The 24,041-nt window shown below is 46.4% G+C and overlaps 1 protein-coding gene and 1 non-coding gene across 3 annotated transcripts in view; both read right to left on the bottom strand.

The window, feature by feature from the left end:
* The window catches only part of akap6 (A-kinase anchoring protein 6), a 189,622-nt gene that overhangs the window by 2,022 nt on the left and 163,559 nt on the right, over nucleotides 1-24,041 (bottom strand). For both annotated transcript variants that reach the window (XM_014194357.3, XM_014194363.3), the window contains exons 12-14: nucleotides 20,193-20,408; nucleotides 13,330-16,755; nucleotides 834-950 (exon numbers count right to left, since the gene is read on the bottom strand). In XM_014194357.3, coding sequence (XP_014049832.3) covers nucleotides 834-950; nucleotides 13,330-16,755; nucleotides 20,193-20,408 — 3,759 coding nt within the window. The remainder of the gene's footprint in view (nucleotides 1-833; nucleotides 951-13,329; nucleotides 16,756-20,192; nucleotides 20,409-24,041) is intronic.
* On the bottom strand, nucleotides 9,789-9,864 carry trnaa-ugc (transfer RNA alanine (anticodon UGC)). The gene has a single exon. It is a non-coding gene; the product is annotated as a tRNA-Ala (tRNA).

Here is a 24,041-nt window from a genome sequence, read left to right as displayed (position 1 = left end):
GTTCATACCACGGAGGGATACAGAGCCATGAATATATATATATATAGTTCTGAGGTGAGTTGCCTTTGTGGTGACTGACTTCTAGTTGAGTAAGGCTAAATGTGGAAAATAAATATATACTGTATTAAAATAATCGTGGGTAAGGTTAAATGCGTACTGTGTGTACATGTGAACTTGCTCAGAGACTCCCAGAAGGGAATGGAATGAAACTGTGAAGTCATTGATGTATTCTTCATCTTTGTGAGATACGTATTTCATAAGGGAGGATGATTGACTACCCAAGCAAAGGCCCTCATTCTTCCAGCACTTTCTGATGAGGCCATGAAAAGAGAGTGAGGAAAGGGCATTTTGTAACGGCTAACCCCAGCCAATATATATATATATCCCTTGTTAGATAATAGCTACTTTTCAAACCAATTTGCTGGTAAAGGTGCCACCACGTGGAGATTAGAGTTCCTGTCATTTGAATCATAACATTGTCTGACTACTAGACTGAGGCATTTGAGTCCTGAATGCCAAAAATAAGCTTTTATGTCCTATCATAGAACATTTAGTGCAGAGACGGGTGAAAAGAAATAGAGTACTAGTTCACCTTTTGAATTAATGGCAAATCTTCTTTTAAATGTGCTTACTTGCAGAATGGAATGAGGTGGAAAATGTGTTGTTTGCAATGCAACGCTACGATGACAGGGAGAAACCCCTTTAGCCATTTTCCCAGGTAGAGTACACAGCCCAAGGGGGTCCGTTAGTGTGTGTGTGTCTATGTGGGCAAGCATGCATGCATGGGCGTGTGAGGGTGTGTGTGTGCGTGTGGCGGTGCTCATCATACGTACCCTGACCTGGGGCCTGGAGGTTCCAGTCTTTGAGGCAGATGAGCCGTCAGAGACAGGGCCACTACCTTGGTGGCCCCGGCCCCCGACCTCCCCACAACCTTCGCCTGACCTTGGAGACTGAGGAGAGGAGAGAGAGAGGATGAAGAGGGGGGGGGGCAATCGAGAGAGGGAAAGAGATAGAGAGATGCGGAGAGAGGGAGGGGGTGAAAGAGAGGGAGAGGGTTGGAGAGAAAATACATCAAAACACATTAGAATTGAATTGTTGGTGGTGTTATATTTTCTGTAGTATTTTATAATCCACTCATCCTTTAGTTACAGAGCATAGCAACAAGAGATGAGGAAATAACATAGGGTTAGGGTAAATAACTTCAAACAACAAGTACCGAATGGAAAACAATTCCCCTCTTTCCTTTAAATACTTTTTATTGAGAATTGCCTTAATAGCTTTGAAAAGATGATAAGCTATAGACCACACGATCTACCAAGAGAGTTCTTATCTATATTATTCGTAGCCGTATATTTTCCACCTCAATGAGCTGTATATGGCCATAACCAAACAAGAAAATGCCCACCCAGAAGAGGCACACCTAGTGGCCAGGGACTTTAATGCAGGCCAACTTAAATCCGTTTTACCTCATTTCTACCAGCATGTCACATGTGCAAACAAAGGAGAAAAAAAACTCTAGACCACCTGTACTCCACACACAGAGACGCATACAAAGCTCTCCCTCGCCCTCCATTTGGTAAATCTGACCATAATTATATTGTCCTGATTCCTGCTTACAAGCAAAAACTGAAGCAGGAAGTACCAGTGACTCACTCAATACGGAAGTGGTCAGATGACGCGGATGCTACGCTACAGGACTGTTTTGCTAGCACAGACTGGAATATGTTCCGGGATTCATCCTATAGCATTGAGGAGCATACCACCTCAGTCACCGGCTTCATCAATAAGTGCATCGGCGACGTTGTCCCTAAGGTGACTTATCCCAACCAGAAGCCATGGATTACAGGCAACATCCACTTTCAAGGAGTGGGACACTAATCCGGGCGCTTATAAGAAATCCCGCTATGCCCTCAGACAAACCATCAAACAGGCAAAGCGTCAATACAGGACTAAGTTTGAATCCTACTACACCGGCTCTGACACATCAGATATGGCAGGGCTTGCAACTATTACGGACTACAGAGGGAAACCCAGCCGTGAACTGCCCAGTGACGCAAGCCTCCCAGACGAGCTAAATGCCTTTTATGCTCGCTTCGAGGCAAGCAACACTGAAGCATGCATGAGAGCACCAGCTGTTCCGGACCACTGTGTGATCACGCTCTCCGTAGCTTCTAGTTATTTAGTCATTGTTAGCCACTGCTAGCAGTCTTTACCTTTAGCACAGACACCAGTCGCTTTAGCCTGGATAGCCCGGATAATATCTGCCAGTCTGCACAGCGCGATATCAGCCTTTAGCATATCGGACTGCTTTTTTCCCCCATTACATCACCGGATTCCTGCCGCAAGCTCTGGACCATTACACCGGATCATCGCCGCTAGCTAGCTGCTACCGAGTGGCTATCGTGGCTAACACCCTTGTCCAGAAACAAGCACCAGTTAGCCTCGAGCTAGGCCCATTCCCCCGGCTAGCAAACGAAGTACACCAACTACAATACCTCTCTTGCCAATTGGCCTGGACCCTTTGTCGACACGGAGCCCCGCCGATCCATCACGACTGGTCTGCTGATGTATTTCGGCCGATGTGCTCTCAGCCAACCTCTGCGTCGTTGATGTCGTGAGGACCCAGCTACTAGCCCCGGCCCGCTAACTCTCTAAGCGCCGTGTCTCCCATTTGCCCAGCCTGTTTTGTCCATTGCTGCTAATTGGATCCTATGATCACTCGGCTACACAGCTGATGCCTATTGGACTGTTCATTAACACGGTACTTCATTTTGTTTATCTCTCGGCCCCAGCCTCGAACTCAGGCCCTGTGTGTAGCTAACTGACCCTCTCTGCCCATTCATCGCCATTTACCCGTTGTTGTTGTCTTAGCTGTTTACCCGTTGTCTTCTTAGCCTTCCCAATCAACACCTGTGATTGCTTTATGCCTCCCTCGAATGTCAATATGCCTTGTATACTGTTGTTTAAGGTAGCTCTCCTTGTTTTGTTTTACTGCGGAGCCCCTAGTCCCACTCTACATGCCTCGGTTAGCTCCCTTGCCCCACCCCCCACACATGCGGAGATCGCACCTAGCTTAACTGGCGCTTCCAGAGTTGCAGCCTCTCTCATCGTCACTCAATGCCTAGGTTTACCTCCACTGTACTTGCACCCTACCATGCCCTTGTCTGTGCATTATGCCCTAAATCCATCCTACCACACCCAGAAGTCTGCTCCTTTTACTGTTCCGAACGCACTAGACGACCAGTTCTTAAAGCCTTTAGCCGTACCCTTATCCTACTCCTCCTCTGTTGATGTAGAGATTAACCCAGGCCCTGTGTGTCCCCAAGCAGCTCTCATTTGTTGACTTCTGTAACCGGAAAAGCCTTGGGTTCATGCATGTTAACATCAGAAGCCTCCTCCCTACGTTTGCTTTATTCACTGCTTTAGCACACTCCGCCAACCCTGATGTCCTAGCCATGTCTGAATCCTGGCTTAGGAAGGCCACCAAAAATTCTGAAATGTCCATCCCCAATTACAACATTTTCCGTCAAGATAGAACTGCTAAAGGGGGCGGAGTTGCAATCTACTGCAGAGATTGCCTGCAGAGTTCTGTCCTACAATCCAAGTCTATGCCCAAACAGTTCAAGCTACTACTTTTAAAAATCCATCTCTCCAGAAATAAGTCTCTCACTGTTGCCGCTAGTTATAAACCTCCCTCAGCTCCCAGCTGTGCCCTGGACACCATATGTGAATTGATTGCCCCCCATCTATCGTCAGAGGTCGTACATTTAGGTGACCTAAACTGGGATATGCTTAACACCCCGGCCATCCTACAATCAAAACTAGATGCCCTCAATCTCACTCAAGCTATCAAGGAACCTACCAGGTACAACCCCAAATCCGTAAACATGGGCACCCTCATAGATATCATCCTGACCAACTTGCCCTCTAAATACACCTCAGCTGTTTTCAACCAGGATCTCAGCGACCACCCCTCATCACTGTCAAACGCTCCCTAAAACACTCCTGCGAGCAAGTCTTTCTAATAGATCTGGCTCGGGTATCCTGGAAGGATATTGACCTCATCCCATCAGTAGAGGATGCCTGGTTGTTCTTCAAAAGTGCCTTCCTCACCTCACCTTTTTCACCATACCTACACGTATACTACAGTCATAAGACGCAGGCCTCCAAACTGTCCCTAGAATTTCTAAGCAAACAGCTGGAGACAGGGCTTTCCCCTATAGAGCTCCATTTTTATGGAATGGTCTGCCTACCCATGTGAGAGACGCAGACTCGGTCTCAACCTTTAAGTCTTTATTGAAGACTCATCTCTTCAGTAGGTCCTATGATTGAGTGTAGTCTGGCCCCGGAGTGTGAAGGTGAACGGAAAGGCACTGGAGCAACGAACCGCCCTTGCTGTCTCTGCCTGGCCGGTTCCCCTCTCTCCACTGGGATTCTCTGCCTCTAACCCTATTACAGGGGCTGAGTCACTGGCTTACTGGTGCTCTTCCATGCCGTCCCTTGGAGGGGTGCGTCACTTGAGTGGGTTGAGTCACTGACGTGAACTTCCTGTCTGGGTTGGCGCCCCCCCTTGGGTTGTGCCGTAGAGGAGATCTTTGTGGGCTATACTCGGCCTTGTCTCAGGATGGTAAGTTGGTGGTTGAAGATATCCCTCTAGTGGTGTGGGGGCTGTGCTTTGGCAAAGTGGGTGGGGTTATATCCTGGCCCTGTCCGGGTTTATCGTCAGATGGGGCCACAGTGTCTCCCGACCCCTCCTGTCTCAGCCTCCAGTATTTATGCTGTAGTAGTTTATGTGTCAGGGGGCTAGGGTCAGTCTGTTATATCTGGAGTATTTCTCCTGTCTTATCGGTGTCCTGTGTGAATTTAAGTATGCTCTCTCTAATTCTTTCTTTCTCTCTCTCGGAGGACCTGAGCCCTAGGACCATGCCCTAGGACTACCTGGCCTGATGACTCCTTGCCGTCCCCAGTCCACCTGGCCGTGCTGCTGCTCCAGTTTCAACTGTTCTGCCTGCGGCTATGGAACCCTGACCTGTTCACCGGACGTGCTACCTGTCCCAGACCTGCTGTTTTCAACTTTGTAGAGACAGCAGGAGCGGTAGAGATTAGAGGTCGACCGATTAATCGGAATGGCCGATTAATTAGGGCAGATTTTAAGTTTTCATAACAATCGGTAATCGGTATTTTTGGCCACCGATTTGCCGATTTTTGTTTTCTTTTTGTTTTCTTTTTTTTAATAAATATTTTTTAACTAGGCAAGTCAGTTAAGAGCACATTCTTATTTTCAATGATGGCCTAGGAACAGTGGGTTAACTGCCTTGTTCAGGGGCAGAACGACAGATTTTTACCTTGTCAGCTTGGGGATTCAATCTTGCAACCTTACGGTTAACTAGTCCAACGCTCTAACCACCTGCTTTACATTGCACTCCACAAGGAGCCTGCCTGTTACGCGAATGCAGTAAGAAGCCAAGGTAAGTTGTTAGCTAGCATTAAACTTATCTTATAAAAAACAATCAATTAATCATAATCACTAGTTAACTACACATGGTTGATGATATTACTAGTTTATCTAGCCTGTCCTGTGTTGCATATAATCGATGCGGTGCGCATTCGCGAAAAAGGACTGTCGTTGCTCCAACTTGTACCTAACTATAAACATCAATGTCTTTCTTAAAATCAATATACAAGTATATATTTTTAAACCTGCATATTTAGTTAATATTGCCTGCTAACATGAATTTCTTTTAACTAGGGAAAATGCGTCACCTCTGCAACAGAGTCAGTGTATATGCAGCAGTTTGGGCCGCCTGGCTCGTTGCGAACTGTGTGAATACTATTTCTTCCTAACAAAGACAGCCAACTTCGCCAAACGGGGGATGATTTAACAAAAGCGCATTTGCGAAAAAAGCACAATCGTTGCACGACTGTACCTAACCATAAACATCACTGCCTTTCTTAAAATCAATACACAGAAGCATATATTTTTAAATCTGCATATTTAGCTAAAAGAAATCCAGGTTAGCAGGCAATATTAACCAGGTGAAATTGTGTCACTTCTCTTCCATTCATTGCACGCAGAGTCAGGGTATATGCAACAGTTTGGGCCACCTGACTCGTTGCAAACTAATTTGCCAGAATTTTACGTAATTATGACATAACATTGAAGGTTGTGCAATGTAACAGGAATATTTAGACTTATGGATGCCACCTGTTAGATAAAATACGGAACGGTTCCGTATTTCACTGAAAGAATAAACGTGATAGTTTCCGGATTCGACCATATTAATGACCTAAGGCTAGTGTTTCTGTGTGTTATTATGTTATAATTAAGTCTATGATTTGACAGAGCAGTCTGACTGAGCGATGGTAGGCACCAGCAGGCTCGTAAGCATTCATTCAAAACAGCACTATCGTGCGTTTTGCCAGCAGCTCTTCGCAATGCATTGCACTGTTTATGACTTCAAGCCTGTCAACTCCCAAGATGAGGCTGGTGTAACCGATATGAAATGGCTAGCTAGTTAGCGGGTGCGGGCTAATAGCGTTTCAAACGTCACTCGCTCTGAGACTTGGAGTAGTTGTTCCCCTTGCTCTACATGGGTAACGCTGCTTCGAGGGTGGCTGTTGTCGATGTGTTCCTGGTTTGAGCACAGGTAGGAGCGAGGAGAGGGACGGAAGCTATACTGTTACACTGGCAATACTAAAGTGCCTATAAGAACATCCAATAGTCAAAGGTATATGAAATACAAATCGTATAGAGAGAAATAGTCCTATAATTACTATAATAACTACAACCTAAAACTTCTTACCTGGGAATATTGAAGACTCATGTTAAAAGGAACCACCAGCTTTCACATGTTCTCATGTTCTGAGCAAGGAACTTAAACATTAGCTTTCTTACATGGCACATAATGCACTTTTACTTTCTTCTCCAACACTTTGTTTTTGCATTATTTAAACCAAATTGAGCATGTTTCATTATTTATTTGAGGCTAAATAGATTTTATTGATGTATTATATTAAGTTAAAATAAGTGTTCATTCAGCATTGTTGTAATTGTCATTATTACAAATTCATTTTTTTTAAATCAGCCGATTAATCTGTATCGGGGTTTTTGGTCCTCCAATAATCGGTATCGGCGGTGAAAAATCATAATCGGTCGACCTCTAGTAGAGATACTCTTAATGATTGGCTAAGAAAAGCCACCTGACATTTACTCCTGAGGTGCTGACCTGTTGCACCCTCGACAACCACTGTGATTATTATTATTTGACCCTGCTGGTCATCTATGAACATTTGAACATCTTGGCCATGTTCCATTATAATCTCTACCTGGCACAGCCAGAAGAGGACTGGCCACCCCTCATAGCCTGGTTCCTCTCTAGGTTTCGTCCTAGGTTCTGGCCTTTCTAGGGAGTTTTTCCTAGCCACCATGCTTCTACACCTGCATTGCTTGCTGTTTGGGGTTTTAGGCTGGGTTTCTGTACAGCACTTTGAGATATCAGCTGATGTAAGAAGGGCTTTATAAATACATTTGATTTGATCTTAAATAAGCATGCCCCTTTCAAAAAAAATTGAACTAAGAACAGATATAGCCCTTGGTTCACTCCAGACTTGACTGCCCTTGACCAGCACAAAAACATCCTGTGGCGCACTGCACTAGCTTCGAATAGTCCCCGCGACATGCAACTTTTCAGGGAAGTCAGTAACCAATATACACAGTCAGTTAGGAAAGCAAAGGCTAGCTTTTTCAAACAGAAATTTGCATCCTGCAGCACTAATTCCAAAATGTTTTGGGACACTAAAGTCCATGGAGAATAAGAGCACCTCCTCTCAGCTGCCCACTGCACTGAGGCTAGGAAACACTGTCACCACCGATAAATCCACGATAATTGAGAATTCCAATAAGCATTTCTCTCCAGTTGGCCACGCTTTCACCTGGCTACCCCAACCCTGGCCAACAGCTCTGCACCCCCCGCAGCAACTGGCCCAAGTCTTCAAAAGTCTATAAAAGCCAAGTGTACAAACAGATCACCGACCGTCTCGAATCCCACAGTACTTTCTCCACGCAATCCGGTTTCCGAGTTTATCACAGGTGCACCTCAGCCACGCTCAAGGACCTAAACGATATCAAACCACCATCGATAAAAAACAGTACTGTGCAGCCGTCTTCATCGACCTGACCAAGGCTTTTGACTCTGTTTAATCACCGTATTCTTATCGGCAAACTCAACAGCCTTGGTTTCTCTAATGACTGCCTCGCCTGGTTCACTAACTACTTCTCAGGTAGAGTTCAGTGTGTCAAATCGGAGGGCTTGTTGTCCGGACCTCTGCCAGTCTCTATGGGGGTGCCACAGGCTTCAATTCTCGGGCCGACTATTTTCTCTGTATGTATCAATGATGTCGCTCTTGCTGCGGGTGATTCTTTGATCCATCTCTACTCAGACGACACCATTCTGTATACATCTGGCCCTTCTTTGGACACTGTGTTAACAAACCTCCAAACGAGCTTGAATGCCATACAACACTCCTCCGTGGCCTCCAACTGCTCTTAAACGCTAGTAAAACTAAATGCATGCTCTTCAACCGATCGCCGCCCACACCCGCCCGCCCGCCTAGCATCACTACTCTGGACGGTTCTGACTTAGAATATGTGGACATCTATAAATACCTAGGTGTCTGGCTAGACTGTAAACTCTCCTTCCAGACTCATATTAAGCATCTCCAATCCAAAATGAAATCTAGAATCGGCTTCCTATTTCGCAACAAAGCCTCCTTCACTCATGCTGCCAAACATACCCTCGTAAAACGGACTATTCTGCCGATCCTTGACTTCGGCGATGTCATTTACAAAATAGCCTCCAACACTCTACTCAGCAAATTGGTTGCAGTCTATCACAGTGCCATCCGTTTTGTCACCAAAGCACCATATACTACCCACCATTATGACCTATATGCTCTCGTTGGCTGGTCCTCGCTACATATTCGTTGCCAAACCCACTGACTCCAGGTCATCTACAAGTCTTTGCTAGGTAAAGCTGCGCCTTATCTCAGCTCATGGTCCCCATAGCAACACCCATCCGTAGCACGCGGTCCAGCAGGTATATCTCACTGGTCATCCCCAAAGCCAACAACTCCTTTGGCCGCCTTTCCTTCCAGTTCTCTGCTGCCAATGACTGGAACAAATTGCAAAAATCACTGAAGTTGGAGACTTATATCTCCCTCACTAACTTCAAGCATCGGCTGTCAAAGCAGCTTACCGATCACTGCAGCTGTACACAGCCCATCTGTAAATAGCCCATCCGACCAACTACCTACCTCATATTTGTTTTTTGTTTTTTTTCTGCTCTTTTGCACACCAGTATTTCTACTTGCACATCCTGATCTGCACATCTATCACTCCAGTGTCAATTGCTAAATTGTAATTACTTCGCCACTATGGCCTATGTATTGCCTTACTTCCTTACTTCATTTGCACACACTGTATACAGATTTTATTTTGTGTTATTGACTGTACATTTATTTATATGTGTAACTCTGTGTTATTATTTTCGTCGCACTGCTTTGCTTTATCTTGGCCAGGTCGCAGTTGTAAATGAGAACTTGTTCTCAACTGGCCTACCTGGTTAAATAGAGGTGAAATATATATATATTTTTTAATGTGAGCAAGACCCTTAAACAGGTCAACATTTACATTTTAGATTTACATTTTAGTCATTTAGCAGACGCTCTTATCCAGAGCAACTTACAGTAGTGAATGCATACATTTCATACAATTTCATACATTTTTTTGCTGGCCCCCCGTGGGAATCGAACCCACAACCCTGGCGTTGCAAACACCATGCTCTACCAACTGAGCTACAGGGGGCCAGACGGATTACCAGAACATGTACTCAGAGCATGCGCGGACCAACTGGCAAGTGTCTTCACTGACATTTTCAACATCTCTCTGACCGAGTCTGTAATACCTACATTTCAAGCGGAACACCATAGTCCCTGTGCCCAAGAAAGCAAGGTAACCTGCCAAAATGACTACCGCCCCGTAGCACTCACGTCGGTAGCCATGAAGTGCTTTGAAATGCTGGTCATGGCTCACATCAACACCATCATCCCAGAAACCCTAGACCCACTCCAATTCGCATTCCACCCCAACAGATCCACAGATGAGGCAATCTCAATCGCACTCCACACTGCCCTTTCCCACCTGGACAAAAGGAACACCTATGTGAGAATGATGTTCATTGACTACAGCTCAGCGTTCAACATCATAGCGCCCACAAAGCTCATCACTAAGCTAAAGACCCTGGGACTAAACACCTCCCTCTGCAACTGGATCCTGGACTTCCTGACGGGCCGCCCCCAGGTGGTAAGGGTAGGCAACAACCCATCTGCCACGTGTGCTCAGTCCCCTCCTGTACTCCCTGTTCACCCACGACTGCGTGGCCAAGCACGACTCCAACACCATCATTAAGTTTGCTGATGACACAACAGTGGTAGGCCTAATCCCTGACAACGATGAGACAGCCTATAGGGAGGAGATCAGAGACCTGGCAGTGTGGTGCCAGAACAACAACCTCTCCCTCAATGTGAGCAAGACAAAAGAGCTGATCGTGGACTACAGGAAAAGGAGGGTCGAACCGGCTCCCATTAACATCGACGGGCTGTAGTGGACAAGCTTCCTGCCATCAAGGACCTACAGTATATACTAGGCGGAGTCAGACGAAGGCACAAAAAATTGTCAAAGACAGTCACCGAAGTCATAGACTCTCTGCTACCGCACAGCAAGTGGTACCGGAGCGCCGAGTCTACAGTGGCAAGAAAAAGTATACGAACCGTTTGTAATTACCTAGATTTCTGCATAAATTGGTCGTCAAATTTTATCTGATCTTCATCTAAGTCACAACAATAGACAAACATAGTGTGCTTAAACTAATAACACACAAATTATTGTATTTTTCTTGTCTATATTGAATACATCATTTAAACATTCACAGTGTAGGTTGGAAAGAGTATGTGAACCCTTAGGCTGATGACTTCTCCAAAAGTTAATTGGAGTCAGGAGTCAGCTAACCTGGAGTCCAATCAATGAGACGAGATTGGAGATGTTGGTTAGAGCTGCCTTGCCCTATAAAAAACACTCACAAAATTTGAGTTTGCTATTCACAAGAAGCATTGCCTGATGTGAACCATGCCTCAAACAAAAGAGATCTCAGAAAACCTAAGATTAAGAATTGTTGACTTGCATAAAGCTGGAAAGGGATACAAAAGTATCTGTAAAAGCCTTGATGTTCATCAGTCCACAGTTAAGACAATTTGTCTTTAAATGGAGAAAGATCAGCACTGTTGCTACTCTCCCTAGGAGTGGACGTCCTGCAAAGATGACTGCAAGAGCACAGCGCAGAATGCTCAATGATGTTAAGAAGAATCCTAGAGTGTCAGCTAAAGACTTACAGAAATCTCTGGAACATGCTAACATCTCTATTGACGAGTCTACGATACGTAAAAAACTAAACAAGAATGGTGTTCATGGGAGGACACCATGGAAGAAGACACTGTTGTCCAAAAAAACCATTGCTGCACGTCTGAAGTTTGCAAAAGTGCACCTGGATGTTCCACAGAGCTACTGGCAAAATATTCTGTGGACAGACAAAACTACAGTTGAGTTGTTTGGAAGACCCACACAACACTATGTGTGGAGAAAGAGGCACAGCACACCAACATCAAAACATCATCCAACTGTAAAGTATGGTGGAGGGGGCATCATGGTTTGAGGCTGCTTCGCTGCCTCAGGGCCAGGACAGCTTGCTATCATTGATAGAAAGATCAATTCCCAAGTTTATCAAGACATTTTGCAGGAGAATGTTAGGCTATTGAAGCTCAACAGAAGTTGGGTGATGCAGCAGGACAACGACCAAAAACACAACAACAACAGAAGAAAATACGCCTTCTGGAGTGGCCCAGTCAGAATCCTGACCTCAACCAGATTGAGATGCTGTGGCATGACCTCAAGAGAGCAGTTCACACCAGACATCCAAAAAATATTGCTGAACTGAGACAGTTTTATAAAGAGGAATGGTCCAAAATTCCTCTTGACCGTTGTGCAGGTTTGATCCGCAACAGCAGAAAACGTTTGGTTGACGTTATTGCTGCCAAAGGAGGGTCAACCAGTTATTCAATCCAAGGGTTCACATACTTTTTCCACCCTACACTGTGAATGTTTACACGGTGTGTTCAATAAAGACATGAAAACGTATAATTGTTTGTGTGTTATCAGTTTAAGCAGTGTTTGTCTATTGTTGTGACCTAGATGAAGAGCAGATCAAATTTTATTAAAATTTTATGCAGAAATCCAGGTATTTCCAAAGGGTTCATATACTTTTTCTTGCCACTGTAGGTCCAAAAGGCTCCTTAACAGCTTCTAGACAGCTGAACAAGTAATTAAATGGCCACCCGGACTATTTACATTGCCCCCGCCCTCCCACTTAGTTTTTACACTGCTGCTGCTCGCTGTTTATTATCTATGCATAGTCACTTTAACCCTACCTACATGTACAAATGACCTCAACTAACCTGTATCCTCGCACATTGACATGGTACCAGTACCCCCTGCATATAGCCTCGTTATTTTTAGCCTCTATTTCTTGAAATGAATTGTTGGTTAAGGGATTGTAAGTAAGCATTTCATGGTAAGGTCTACATCTGTTGCATTCGGCGCATGTGACAAAAAAAATGAGATTCGAAAAATCTGTTTGTAAAGATCTGTGTATCAATTACATTTCCATGTCTGTAGAAGAATCATTACGTCTACACCAGCCCAAACTACCCCACCTTTTAGCTTCCTTTGTTGGATGTTTTTATAATTACGGCAGTTTACAAGGTAATCACTTAATTATTCAACAATTGACACAGACAAAGAATAGTGTGGTAGAAGGTCAGGCATCAGGTTTCTGAAGAGAACAGCCAGAGCCCTGGCAACTTAGCATATGAAATAGAGAAACCGCTTAAAAGAACACAAACACATGCTAATTCAGTCATGAAATTAAGTAATGATTCTTCGCCAGGAATTCTTGCTTATGAATCATAATATAATCTGACTGATTATGATTATTCTGTTCTGTAGACCTTAACATTCTTAACCGGAGGATTCTAAGCAAATCCCTCTTCCATCGACACTTCAGGGGAAGAAGAGGCGGAGGAGGGAGGGGGGGGATGAACGAAGGTGTGAATAAAAATACCTCTTCAATATTTAGTCCCAGATATGAATACATACAGACTGAAATGCACACCAGTCCCATTACCGCGAGATAGAAGGGTGGGTATAATGTCTAAACTCACCTGTTGCTGTTTATGAGTTGACTTGACTTCCTGAAGAGAGCTGTGGCCTTTCCTGGCACTCTTCTGTTTCATCCACTGTGAAGAAGGCCCTTTTTCATCTCTATCACACTTTCTTATCGGGGGACAGTTAATTTTAGGATTAATACAGAGGCTGCCTTCCTCTTTTAAAGGATTTGTACTGGAGCAAGAGACTCTTATCTTAGTCATTACAGGGGAAATATTGGATTCAAGCATTTTAGTATCTGCAAAACATTCAACAGTGTCTATCAGGGTTTCACATGGTAACGGATTAAGATAAGAAGCCTCATTATGGCACTGTAGCTGGCTCTCAGCTATACTTCCAGGAGAAATACCATGTGCTTTTTGGTATTCATTGCATGCAGGCAGAGGTGCTTGGCTCTGACTCTGGGCAGAGGGAGAGGAGGAATAGTAGTCCATTAGTTTGGGACTGTGCCTCCTGGGCCTCTTGGTGATGGCCATGCTGTAGCAGAGAGGAGGTCCCAGGTACACTTCCTCAGTGCAGGCCTCGAACAGCATCTCCTCGTCCCGGATGTCTGGGGTAGTCGACAGTAAGGGGGTGGTGCTTTTGCTGTCTAAGCAGACGCTGACCTCTCCACAGTCTGAGTCGTGGGAGGAGAGGGACAGATAGGAGTAAAAGTCTCCCTTGCGGAGGTGAATGGGCCGGTGGGAGTGCTCTAGGACTTTGTCCCTGATCTGGGCTCCAGTCTGTCCGGGTCTCTCTTGGTCTTCCGCCTGGCTCTCCTTGTTCTTCAGAACCACAGAAGCCATGTCAATGATCTCCATCACAAAGTTGTGCACGTTCTCCTGGCTCTTCTGGTCCTTGCGTGGGGGAGGCTGGGGGTGGGGGTGGCTGCAGCATGGGCGGTCTGAGTTGGGGTCTGGGCCGGGGTTGGTGCCGGCCTCTCGTCTGCTCTGCCGGGTGTGGACATCACTGAGGAAGGAGGAGAAGAGGTTCTCCTGGCTGTTGTTCCCAGAGTGTGGTGGTCTCTGCAGGATGTGGTGTTGGTGGGACCCCTGGCAGTCCTCCAGTGGAGAGAGAGAGGGGGAAGGGTGGCTGGAGCTGTGGCAGGGGATCTCCCCTCGGAGCTGGCTCTCCAGAGATGACTCTTTGGCCTGGAGCTGGGACAGCGTCTCACATGAAGACGGCGTGGTGAACGTGATCATACCCCCTCTTTGGTCCCCACCTCCATTCATTGATGACTCGTTCACATAGAATTCTTTGAAGGACTCCCCTTTCATGGTGAAGAGGCTCCCCTCCTCTCTCAACAGCTCATCGTCCTCATCCTTCCCTTTGATATGAGAGTTGTCCACGTTCCCGTTCTCCATGTCATCTACAAACTGGCTAATGTAGCTCCTTGTGGCGTTCTTCTTGTTGGTGTCCCCCACGTCCCGCCCTTGGAGACACTCCTTTTTCACGATGCTGTTGGTGTGGGACTCAAGCAGCCTCAGCGCCGAGGGGCTCAGGAAGGAGCGGCACTCGTTGCCTACAGGCGGCCTGCTAGTGTTATCTCTGGAAAGGGTGCCACACTGCAGCTCGTCCCCTAGAGGGTCATCCCCTTGGTTCTTGTCTCTGCCGGAGCCGGACTGGGACTGCTGCTGGGAGCGGGAGGGCTTCTGGATCCAGTTGTGGAACTCGTTCTTCATGTACTCCAGGCCCAGGGCGAAGGAGCCCTCTGTGTACTCCTCCTCGGAGGTAACTGAAGAGTCCTCCTCCTCGTCCTCCTTGATACCCAGCTCCTCCTCAGTCAGGGTCAGCGTGGAACTGGACAGAAGGTCACTGTCGTCCTCGTCGTCCGTACAGGCCGAGGTGCACGACACATTGACCACCATGCTGATGCTGGCATCCGCCTCGTCGTGAACCCTGTGACCTCCATGATGACCTCCTGGCTGGGCCCGGTGGTTGTGCTTCCTGAAGGAGGCATTGGAGTCCAGCAGACAGCAGCGGTTCCTAAGCACAGCCAGGTCCTCAGAGCCCACTGACGAGTCCTCTGTGCTGCTCAGCTCCGTCAGAGACGCCGCCGAGCTCTCATTGACTGAGGAGGGGGGACCACCCCGGCCCCCGGAAAGGCGCCCAGCATGCCCGGGCCCCCCAGATCCATATCCGGCCCCCGGGAGGCGCAGGGAGTTGCTGCTCAGCAGGGTGATGTCAGAGATGCTGCGTGTCATTTTCAGGTCATGTAGCGGGGTCTGGATGTTCTCCAGGCGTTTGAGGAGCTCTAGAGTCCTGCGGCTCAGTTCCCCTGTGGGCTCCATGGCTCCGATGCCCAGGCCCAGCTCCCTCAGGCTGCCCTGGCTGCCTCCATCTCCTTCTCCCTCGGCCTTCTCCCAGCTCTTACACGGGGCCAGCCAGCTCTCTAGAGACATGGAGCGCTGCAGAGTGTCTTTGCCGGATGGAAATAGCTCCCCCGCTGCATATAGGGACTCCAGGGACGACCCCTGGGACAGGTGGGGAATCTCTCCGTCTCTACGGCCCTTCCCTCCTGTCACTCTCCTCTCATCGTGAGTCTCATCCTCTTCGGTGTCAGGGCAGAAGCCATGTCCGTTGATCAGGATCTCCACATTAGGCTCTCTCCTGTGTCTCCTCCAGTTCTCCCCTCCTCCACATCCCTCCTCTCCTCCTCCTCCTCTCCTCTTCTTCCCTGCTTTGGATCTACTTTGGTCTCTGTCTATCTCTCTCAGTGCCGTGACAGCCACACAGTCCCCATACAGAGCTACATTGTTGGCCCGCTCCAGGATCCTGTCAATGTCCTCATCACACACCCTGTCCCTCTCTTCGTCCTTTTCCCCAGGCGAGTCGTTTCCTGTGGGCGGTGTGAGGGAGGTGCTGCCCCCTCTCCTGGGGTCTTCCAGACAGATCTCGGAGTTGGCCGTTGTCTCTGTGTCGCCCTCGCTGACTATCCCGCTCTCGCTCTCTGATCTGCGGGCAGACTCTTCGCGGCCCCCATACTTCCCCCCGTCGAGCAGTCCCCCTAGGAGGTCTGGCAAGGACTCCACAGATGAGAAGGAGGAGTCTTTGCTCAGGCTCTTCAGAAGAGGCTGCTTCCTCCCAGCTTTGGCTGGAGAAGAGGTCTTGTGTACAGAGGGGAATTGAGGCTGTCTGTAGAGCTCTACATTATGCAGGTTGTACACCTGATAGACACTGGGACGCTGAGAAGACAGAGGCATCACTCTGGACGATTCGCTCAAGAATATTCCTCGCTGAGTAACATGCAGGCTCGCCTCGGACTTGTCATAGTCTATACTGGCCACGGGGGATCCTGAATCACATTCAGCGTTTTGTTTGTCATCAAATTCCTGTGGCTCCATGTGCTCCACGATGGTCATGTCCATTTCATCCCACTCCCAGGAGTCCTCCGCTGGGCCGTGGAGGTCCATGAGACCAGCCTCTACAAGGTTCCCCGGGACCTTCAAAGAGACAGAGAGATAAAAGGGAGAAGCTCAAATGAAATGGTTCAAAATGATTGAAATGACAACGTTCTCTTCTGAAATCAATAAAAAAATAAGTCCTCTTCTGAAAAAAATGATGCATACAGTACTTTACATTTTAGGCAGGATTCTAAATCACATAATCAGAGTATTTAAAAAGCAATGCATTCCATAGCACAACTCTCAAACAAAGTGCCATTGTCTTGAAATGTGCTTAGACACAGACATTTTGCTAAGGAGGACACAATTATACAAATTGCTTGGCATCTCGTTAATATAAGAGAGAGGGCATATTTATATTAGCCATTTTTATCTCATTAATCTAATAAAGTGGTAAATCTAACGCTTGCTATGTGGCACACCCGGTGTAATGAATTTTTATTAGATTTCTGTTTATTCTCTACTTGCTGATAAGGGAAATCCTAATGACTCTAAGCTGGGATTGCTAATGCAGGATAAAACCTTCAGTTGTGAGAACAATCAATCAGTCTAATCAAATCAAAATAATTATTATCTCTGCACTAGCTGCCTCAGCTAACCTAGACAACACGACTAAACGTTGCACCAAGCAACTATCTAACTAACTAATCAGGGGTGAGTTTCCACCACGACCATTGTTCGTCCACCCTCCGCCACTGTTTACTAAAACAGTGGAACAGTGTCCACTTTGTTGTTGTCTGTACTGCAGATTACCCCTTTAAGATGATCTTAGCTCAGAAGATATCTGAACTAAAGCCTTCACCTATAGCATTAATAACACACCTTAATAACACACATATAGTATTGAACTAAATGGTCACCAGGAGCACACAAGGAGCACACAAGGAACACACAAGGAACACACAAGGAACACAGGCTAGGCAGTCTTATTGGGCACTTTATGAGCAACTAATGAGACAAGAATCCCCTTACTGACAGGAGAATAATTGCCTTTAAACATTATATTTTTCACCCACCTCCGCGCCACATGGAATGGTAACAGAGGAGCGCTCTCAAAATACCCAAGTTGAAAAGCGTTCTCATTTTCACAAACGCTAGAAAAGGCGGGCCCTGCTAGCCTGCAATGTCTCAGGATGTGGGGCCGGTGTCTACAGAAGGGACTGTCGTGGCCACAGCCGTTTTATCATTGAGCACAGTATTTCATTTATAAACAAACCCAGTGAATATGTTTTATGTTTCTCCCCTATTCTGAACACATCCTCCCGGTGAAATTGCACTTCAGCCTGCAAGGTCAGATTTCTAGTTGCTTTTGCTATTTGTCTTCTCTTCCTGTTGCACTGGAGTGGTTATAACAGAGTGGACAACCAGCCAACCCAAAAACCCTGCCTGCATTGGGATTTTGTACCAGAGCTGAGGATGGAGCTTCCATCACAGCAGGGATGAGGTCCAGTAGTGATTCATAACGTTACATTTCGGTTTATATGGGGATTTTCCTTGGGGATAGTTTTCGAAGGGCATTTTTCAATTCATACACTTTAATTCAGGTACTTCAATTCACCTCCCGAATGGACTGGATCAACCCCTACCCCCGGTCCGCAGTAGCACGCTGCTGTCCTCCAGGAATGCGGACGAGAGGACAGAGAGAGAGACTATGGACTACGCGTGAAGATGTCCATCTAATCTACATGAGAATAGAAGAGGTGGTGGTTGTGGCGGCCAGACTACCGAGTCACAGATTTAACGGTCGATTCCATCTGTTCTCCACATTACGCAAACACACTGATGGAAACACCGCTACCGTACAGAGCAACTACTCATCTACTACTCAAACCACTTTTTAACAAGCCTCTATTTGCAATATTTGGAGCTGAGCCTTGTGCCATTACGCATTCAAGAGCAAAATGGGGATTGTGTATAGAATAGTCTCACACTGCCAGATATCACACTGTAGAAATGTGGAACGGCTGGGGTTGAGCCTATGTACTGTATAGAATGTCATCAATGGCTATAGAGTTGCGTTGTGAAGGCATGCCTTGAGATCGTACAGGTAACTGCCAAAATAAAGGAAACACTTAAGTAAATGAGGTAAGTATATAGATAGCAGGTGCTTCCACACAGGTGTGAACCACAGGTGTGAGTTAATTAAGCAATTAACATCCCATCATGCTTAGGGTCATGTATAAAATGCCCAGTTGCCCATTCGTTTGGCTACCATGGCTAGAAGAAAAGATCTCAGTGACTTTGAAAAAGGGATCTCAATGGAGTATGGGGGGTTTAAAAGGGTGTGTGTGTGTTTCTCAGTCACCAGATCTCAACTCAATTGAACACTTATGGAAGATTCTGGAGCGGTGCCTGAGACAGCGTTTTCCATCACCATCAACAAAACACCAAATGATAGAATATCTCGTGGAAGAATGGTGCACTTAACACATGAACACCAGTCAATGATTCTTTGGAAACACCACCTGCTGATGGAGTGGGTTCAATGCTGGGTTCAGTCAGATGGGAAGGGACCATCTCCAACCAGCCGCCATTCCCCCTCCTTTCATATCTCCAAGGCTGCGTAAAAGTAAGCATTTCACGGTAAGGTCTACACTCGTTGTATTCGGCGCGTGTGGCGAATAAAGTTTGATTTGACTTGAAATGGCACCCTATTCCTATGGGCCCTGGTCATAAGTAGCTCACTATAGGAAAAGGGTGCCATTTGGTACGTAGCCCATATATCCAACTGTACCACAGCCACTTTCCCTGCCGTATACATCACTATTATTACTCCATTATTGTTACAGTGCACTAGATTATTACCAGGCACTGCATTATCTTCTTATTCTCTGGCCTAAATAACTTACTCCTGGACAGCTCACTTTGAGAGGAATAATACAACTCATAAATAGGCCATTCTGGAGTTGGGGCTTCTTTAGAGGGTATAACTTTTATGACTGAAACGGAATGTATAGCTAGCTGCTAGTATATAAATGTACATTTTAGTCATTTAGCAAACACTCTTATCCAGAGCTACTTACAGGAGGAATTAGGGTGAAGTGCTTTGCTCAAGGGCACATCCACAGATTTTTCACCTAGTCCGCTCGGGATTTGAACCAGCGAACATTCGGTTACTGGCCCAACGCTCTTAACCGCTAGGTTACCTGCCGCCCTGTGCACAAAGTATATCCACGTGACCAGCTGTATCTAAGTGGTCAATTCTGCAATTAAGTGAGAAAAGCAGCAGACACCCAAGGTCCCTTGAGGACTGGAGTCACCCATCCCTGGACTAGGTATCTTTACAGTCAGACTTGCATGAACCGAGTTTTGCCATCCAGGCTGGGCTGAGGTCTCATCTGCTCTGAGAGGTACCTTATATATCGTATAAACTGTATATTGCTTATACCATTATTGAGTTCCCCTATTGTGTCAGGTCAGTATCTTAACAGTGTTTGAACCAAGTTGTGCCATGCAAGGCACGTCTGAGGTCTCACCTGATCTGTCCCCAGGGCCCTCCGGAGGCGTGTCTGCCACTGCAGCACCTGCATGACGATGGCCTCCCAGCGGCGCTCCAGGTTGACGGTGAGCAGCTGAAGCTGCAGGGCCTGTTGGTCTGAGTCTGAACCACTCTGCTGCTCCTGCAGCCGCTGGCACAACCTCAGTACAGAGGACACGCCCTTACGCCTTCCACGTACCTCCAGACACAGAGACTAGAGGGGGGGGGGGGGGGCATGGAGGAGAGGGAGAGGGAGGGAGGAGAGGGAGAGAGAGAGGAGGAGATGGAGGAGAGAGAGGGAGGAGGGGGAGAGAGAGAGGAGGAGATGGAGGAGAGGGAGGGAGGAGGGGGAGAGAGAGAGGAGGAGATGGAGGTGAAGGAGGGGTGAGGGAGAGTGAGGGAGGAGAGGGAGGAGAGGGAGGGGTGAAGGAGAGTGAGGGAGGAGAGGGAGAGAGGAGAGAGAGGGAGAGAGAGGAGAGGGGGAGGGGAGAGGGAGAGGGGGGGGGGGGGTCAACATAAAAATGTAAAAAGTTCGGAATACTCCTTTAGAGCACATTTCATAGTGTACAGTAGGTTTTAAGAGGACTACTTACAGTAGCCTTTGTAACCGTATTAATTGGCACCATGGTGGGGAGTGGGGACTCAGGAGAAGAAGTCATGAATACCAGCATGTGTGTACGAGTCTTTATAGTTCAAAGAGTTAGACGAAGCTGTCAAACCATTAACAGCCAAAAACCTGCTAATGAACTTAATTGAATATGGCCATCGTATATTTTTCCTCTCTCTGTAAAGCCTACAAATGTGTGATTTTAAAATGAGCATTTTATTATTCTCTTTAAAGCCGTGCTTCTTTTCCCTACTGCTCCTACTACTGCTGCTGTTTTGCTTAAATGTGGCTTAATGCAACCCAGACCCCGCAGTGTCTCAAATGGTACCCTATATAGTGCACAACTTTTTACCAGAGCCCCTGGTCAAAAGTAGTGCACTGTTTAGGGAATAGGGTACCATTTGAGACACAGTCCCAGCCTCTCCTTTTCCCTCCACAGCCACACTTCAGGGGCGACCAGGGACTACCCTCACTACGCCCCGACTACCCCCCTACGCCACTGATGAGGTCTCCACAACAATATGCCCTGTCAGGATTGCATGTAAATCAGGCTCCTACCCCCTTTTATGTCTGCCATAAAGAGGAGAAATATTCAACATTAAAAGGGCAAAGCCACCACTGTAGGCTGCTTTAACTTCAGTACACTAGCTGCTGCAGCATGTGGTGGTATGATGTCCCATGTAATGGAACTGCAACATCCACAACACATACTAACACCTTCTTAAACAGTGAAACACCAATGTGTGTGTCTGTGTGTGGCCCCCTTTTTAAATATGCAGCGATGGCATAGTGACTAGAGAACCAATGCTCCTTCCTGTCTGTGTGCAAAAGGACAAAAACATTGGGAGAACAATTTATGTAAATCCTGCTTGCTCTGCAAAGCATTCCCTTACATTTTCTTTACATTTTCCAATAAATATTAAACACTATTACATTTAAATTGGATTTTTCTCAGCAGTTTCCACCCCATTTTAGCATATATTTACAGCCCTCCCTGGTCTTTTTAAACAGGTAATGTGATTGCAAAATGCAATGGCTGTGTTCTGAGAGGAAGGGGGATGGTTGTTGTCAGTGATAAAGTTACCCTGTACAATAGCCATGGGTTTAGAGAGTCAGTAGCCCCTCAACAACTGACAGATTACTGAAAAATACACACATGAACTACATCCCAAATGCCACCCTATTCCCTATACAGTGCTCTACTTTTGACCAGGGCACATGTTGCCATTTGAGATACAGGCCTATTGTAGATACACACTCAGACACACTACAGGCTCATTGCAGCAGATCCTGAAGTTGCTTATTTCTCTCTCAGACTGGTTCTTATGTAACTACAGGTAAGTCAAGGCAAGCAAATGCATCTCATATTAATATCAGCTACAGTACTGCTCCACACTATCAGATTAGAAAGCTACAACTATGGCCAATAGCATCATGCTAAATGGGCACTGGAATATCAAGCTTTTTACATTTTCAAACACCCTCCTCGCAACTCCTTCGGTCTCATTCTTTCTGCATTGCTGCGTTTCATAAACTGATTTCCCCTCCTGATTGAGTCCTAGCCTTATTGACATAGAGGCTAGGGGTATCTGCCAATATTTGCTAAAAAGCTTTTCCAAATGCATGGAGCAGTGGAGTGGGCTGTCTGCATTCCCCCTGTGTGCAGACTGAGAACCATACAATGAGTCCGTTTCAAGGGACGGGCTACCAGTCAGTGCTGCTAAAAAAACTGGCCTCTCTCCAAGACGCTCTATTGTCCTTATCCAGATATCACAAAGCCCAACCAAAAAAACACAACAAAAACCAAAACGGCCATCTCTCAAATGAACTGGTCTGTCAAACCCACCTAACAGATGGTTTTTAATAAAGGAATCTTAAGATCAGCTGCCTGGTAATATGCAGCCCCGGTCGAGCTGGAAACACAATCTAGAGGCTGTTAGAGATGACTATTAGAGATGGCTATTCAGAGCTCATCACATCCTCCTCAGGAGTCAGGACTCTATCACAGGGCATGCTCCATCTTGTGTACTGTATTCATCTGCAGTAGGTTGCAGACCCAGTCCTATTAGAGCAGCTACAGTCATCACAGCACAGGCAAATGGAGACCTCCCAAGTACGCATCTCTGTCTCTCAATGCATCCTCTTTACATAAAAGCAGGTCTACAGTAGAGGTGTAGGATCTTAATTTGATCATTCAACATGAGATGGTTGCTTAAACAGAGATTAAGCCTAGTCCTGGACTAAAAAGCTCTTTCAATTGAGAATGCTTTTTAGTCCTGGACTAGGCTTAATCTGTAACTGGGAAACCTGCCCTAAATGAGTTTTAAAAACGGTGCTATAGTGCATACTGAAAACTTGTGAGAACTTGACTATCTGTGATATTAAAACCATACTGTCTATGCAACAACTATCAGGAATCAAGGTAAGACCCAAGTGCAGACTGTGTGAAGTTAACAATGTTTATTGTAACCACAGGGGGAGGCAAACGACAGGTCAAGGCAGGCAGGGGTCCATAATCTAGAGTAGAGGCCAAGGTACAGGACAGCAGGCAGGCTCAGGTCAGTAACCCAGAGGTGGAGCAAAGGTACAGGATGGCAGGCAGGCTCAGGGACAGGGACAGGCAAAGTGGTCAGGCGGCCGGGTACAGGGTTGGGGACCAGGAGCAGAGACAAAACGCTGGTTGACTTGAACAAACAAGACGAACTGGCACAGACAGACAGAAAAACAGGTATAAATACCCAGGGGATAAGTGGGGAAGATAGGCGACACCTGGAGGGGGTGTAAACAAGCACAAGGACAGGTGAAACAGACCAGGGAGTGACAACTACAGGTGTATGATCTTAATTTGATCACTTTTGTTGCTGAGAATTTTCCTGCATGGCAGGAAATGCAGATGAGCTTCATGATTTACATAAATTCACTGAAAACCCACACTAACACACGGTTAAATTAACAGTATTGTATTTTTCATGTAGGATAATTTTGGACAGCTAATAGCCTAACCACGGATCAAGCAACATTATGGACTAAATGTTCAAATCCTGTTGCTGCAGGATTGTCTTGCTGCGAATTAAGATCCTACAACTGTACCTTCAAGGGCGAGATTTTGGTTACATTTCCCCTAATAAAATCCACTATAATTTTCAGAGAGAAGTACTACTCTATGATATGACGTTATAAAAAATAAAGAGACCTCAAAATAACACCATTCTACAGCCAGTGGTTCAATAAGACTAGGGG

This window comes from Salmo salar, chromosome 01 (assembly GCF_965601325.2).
Source record: "Salmo salar chromosome 01, fSalSal1, whole genome shotgun sequence".
Taxonomy (NCBI): Eukaryota; Metazoa; Chordata; class Actinopteri; order Salmoniformes; family Salmonidae; genus Salmo; species Salmo salar.
This window is presented reverse-complemented; position numbering and strand designations above follow the sequence as displayed.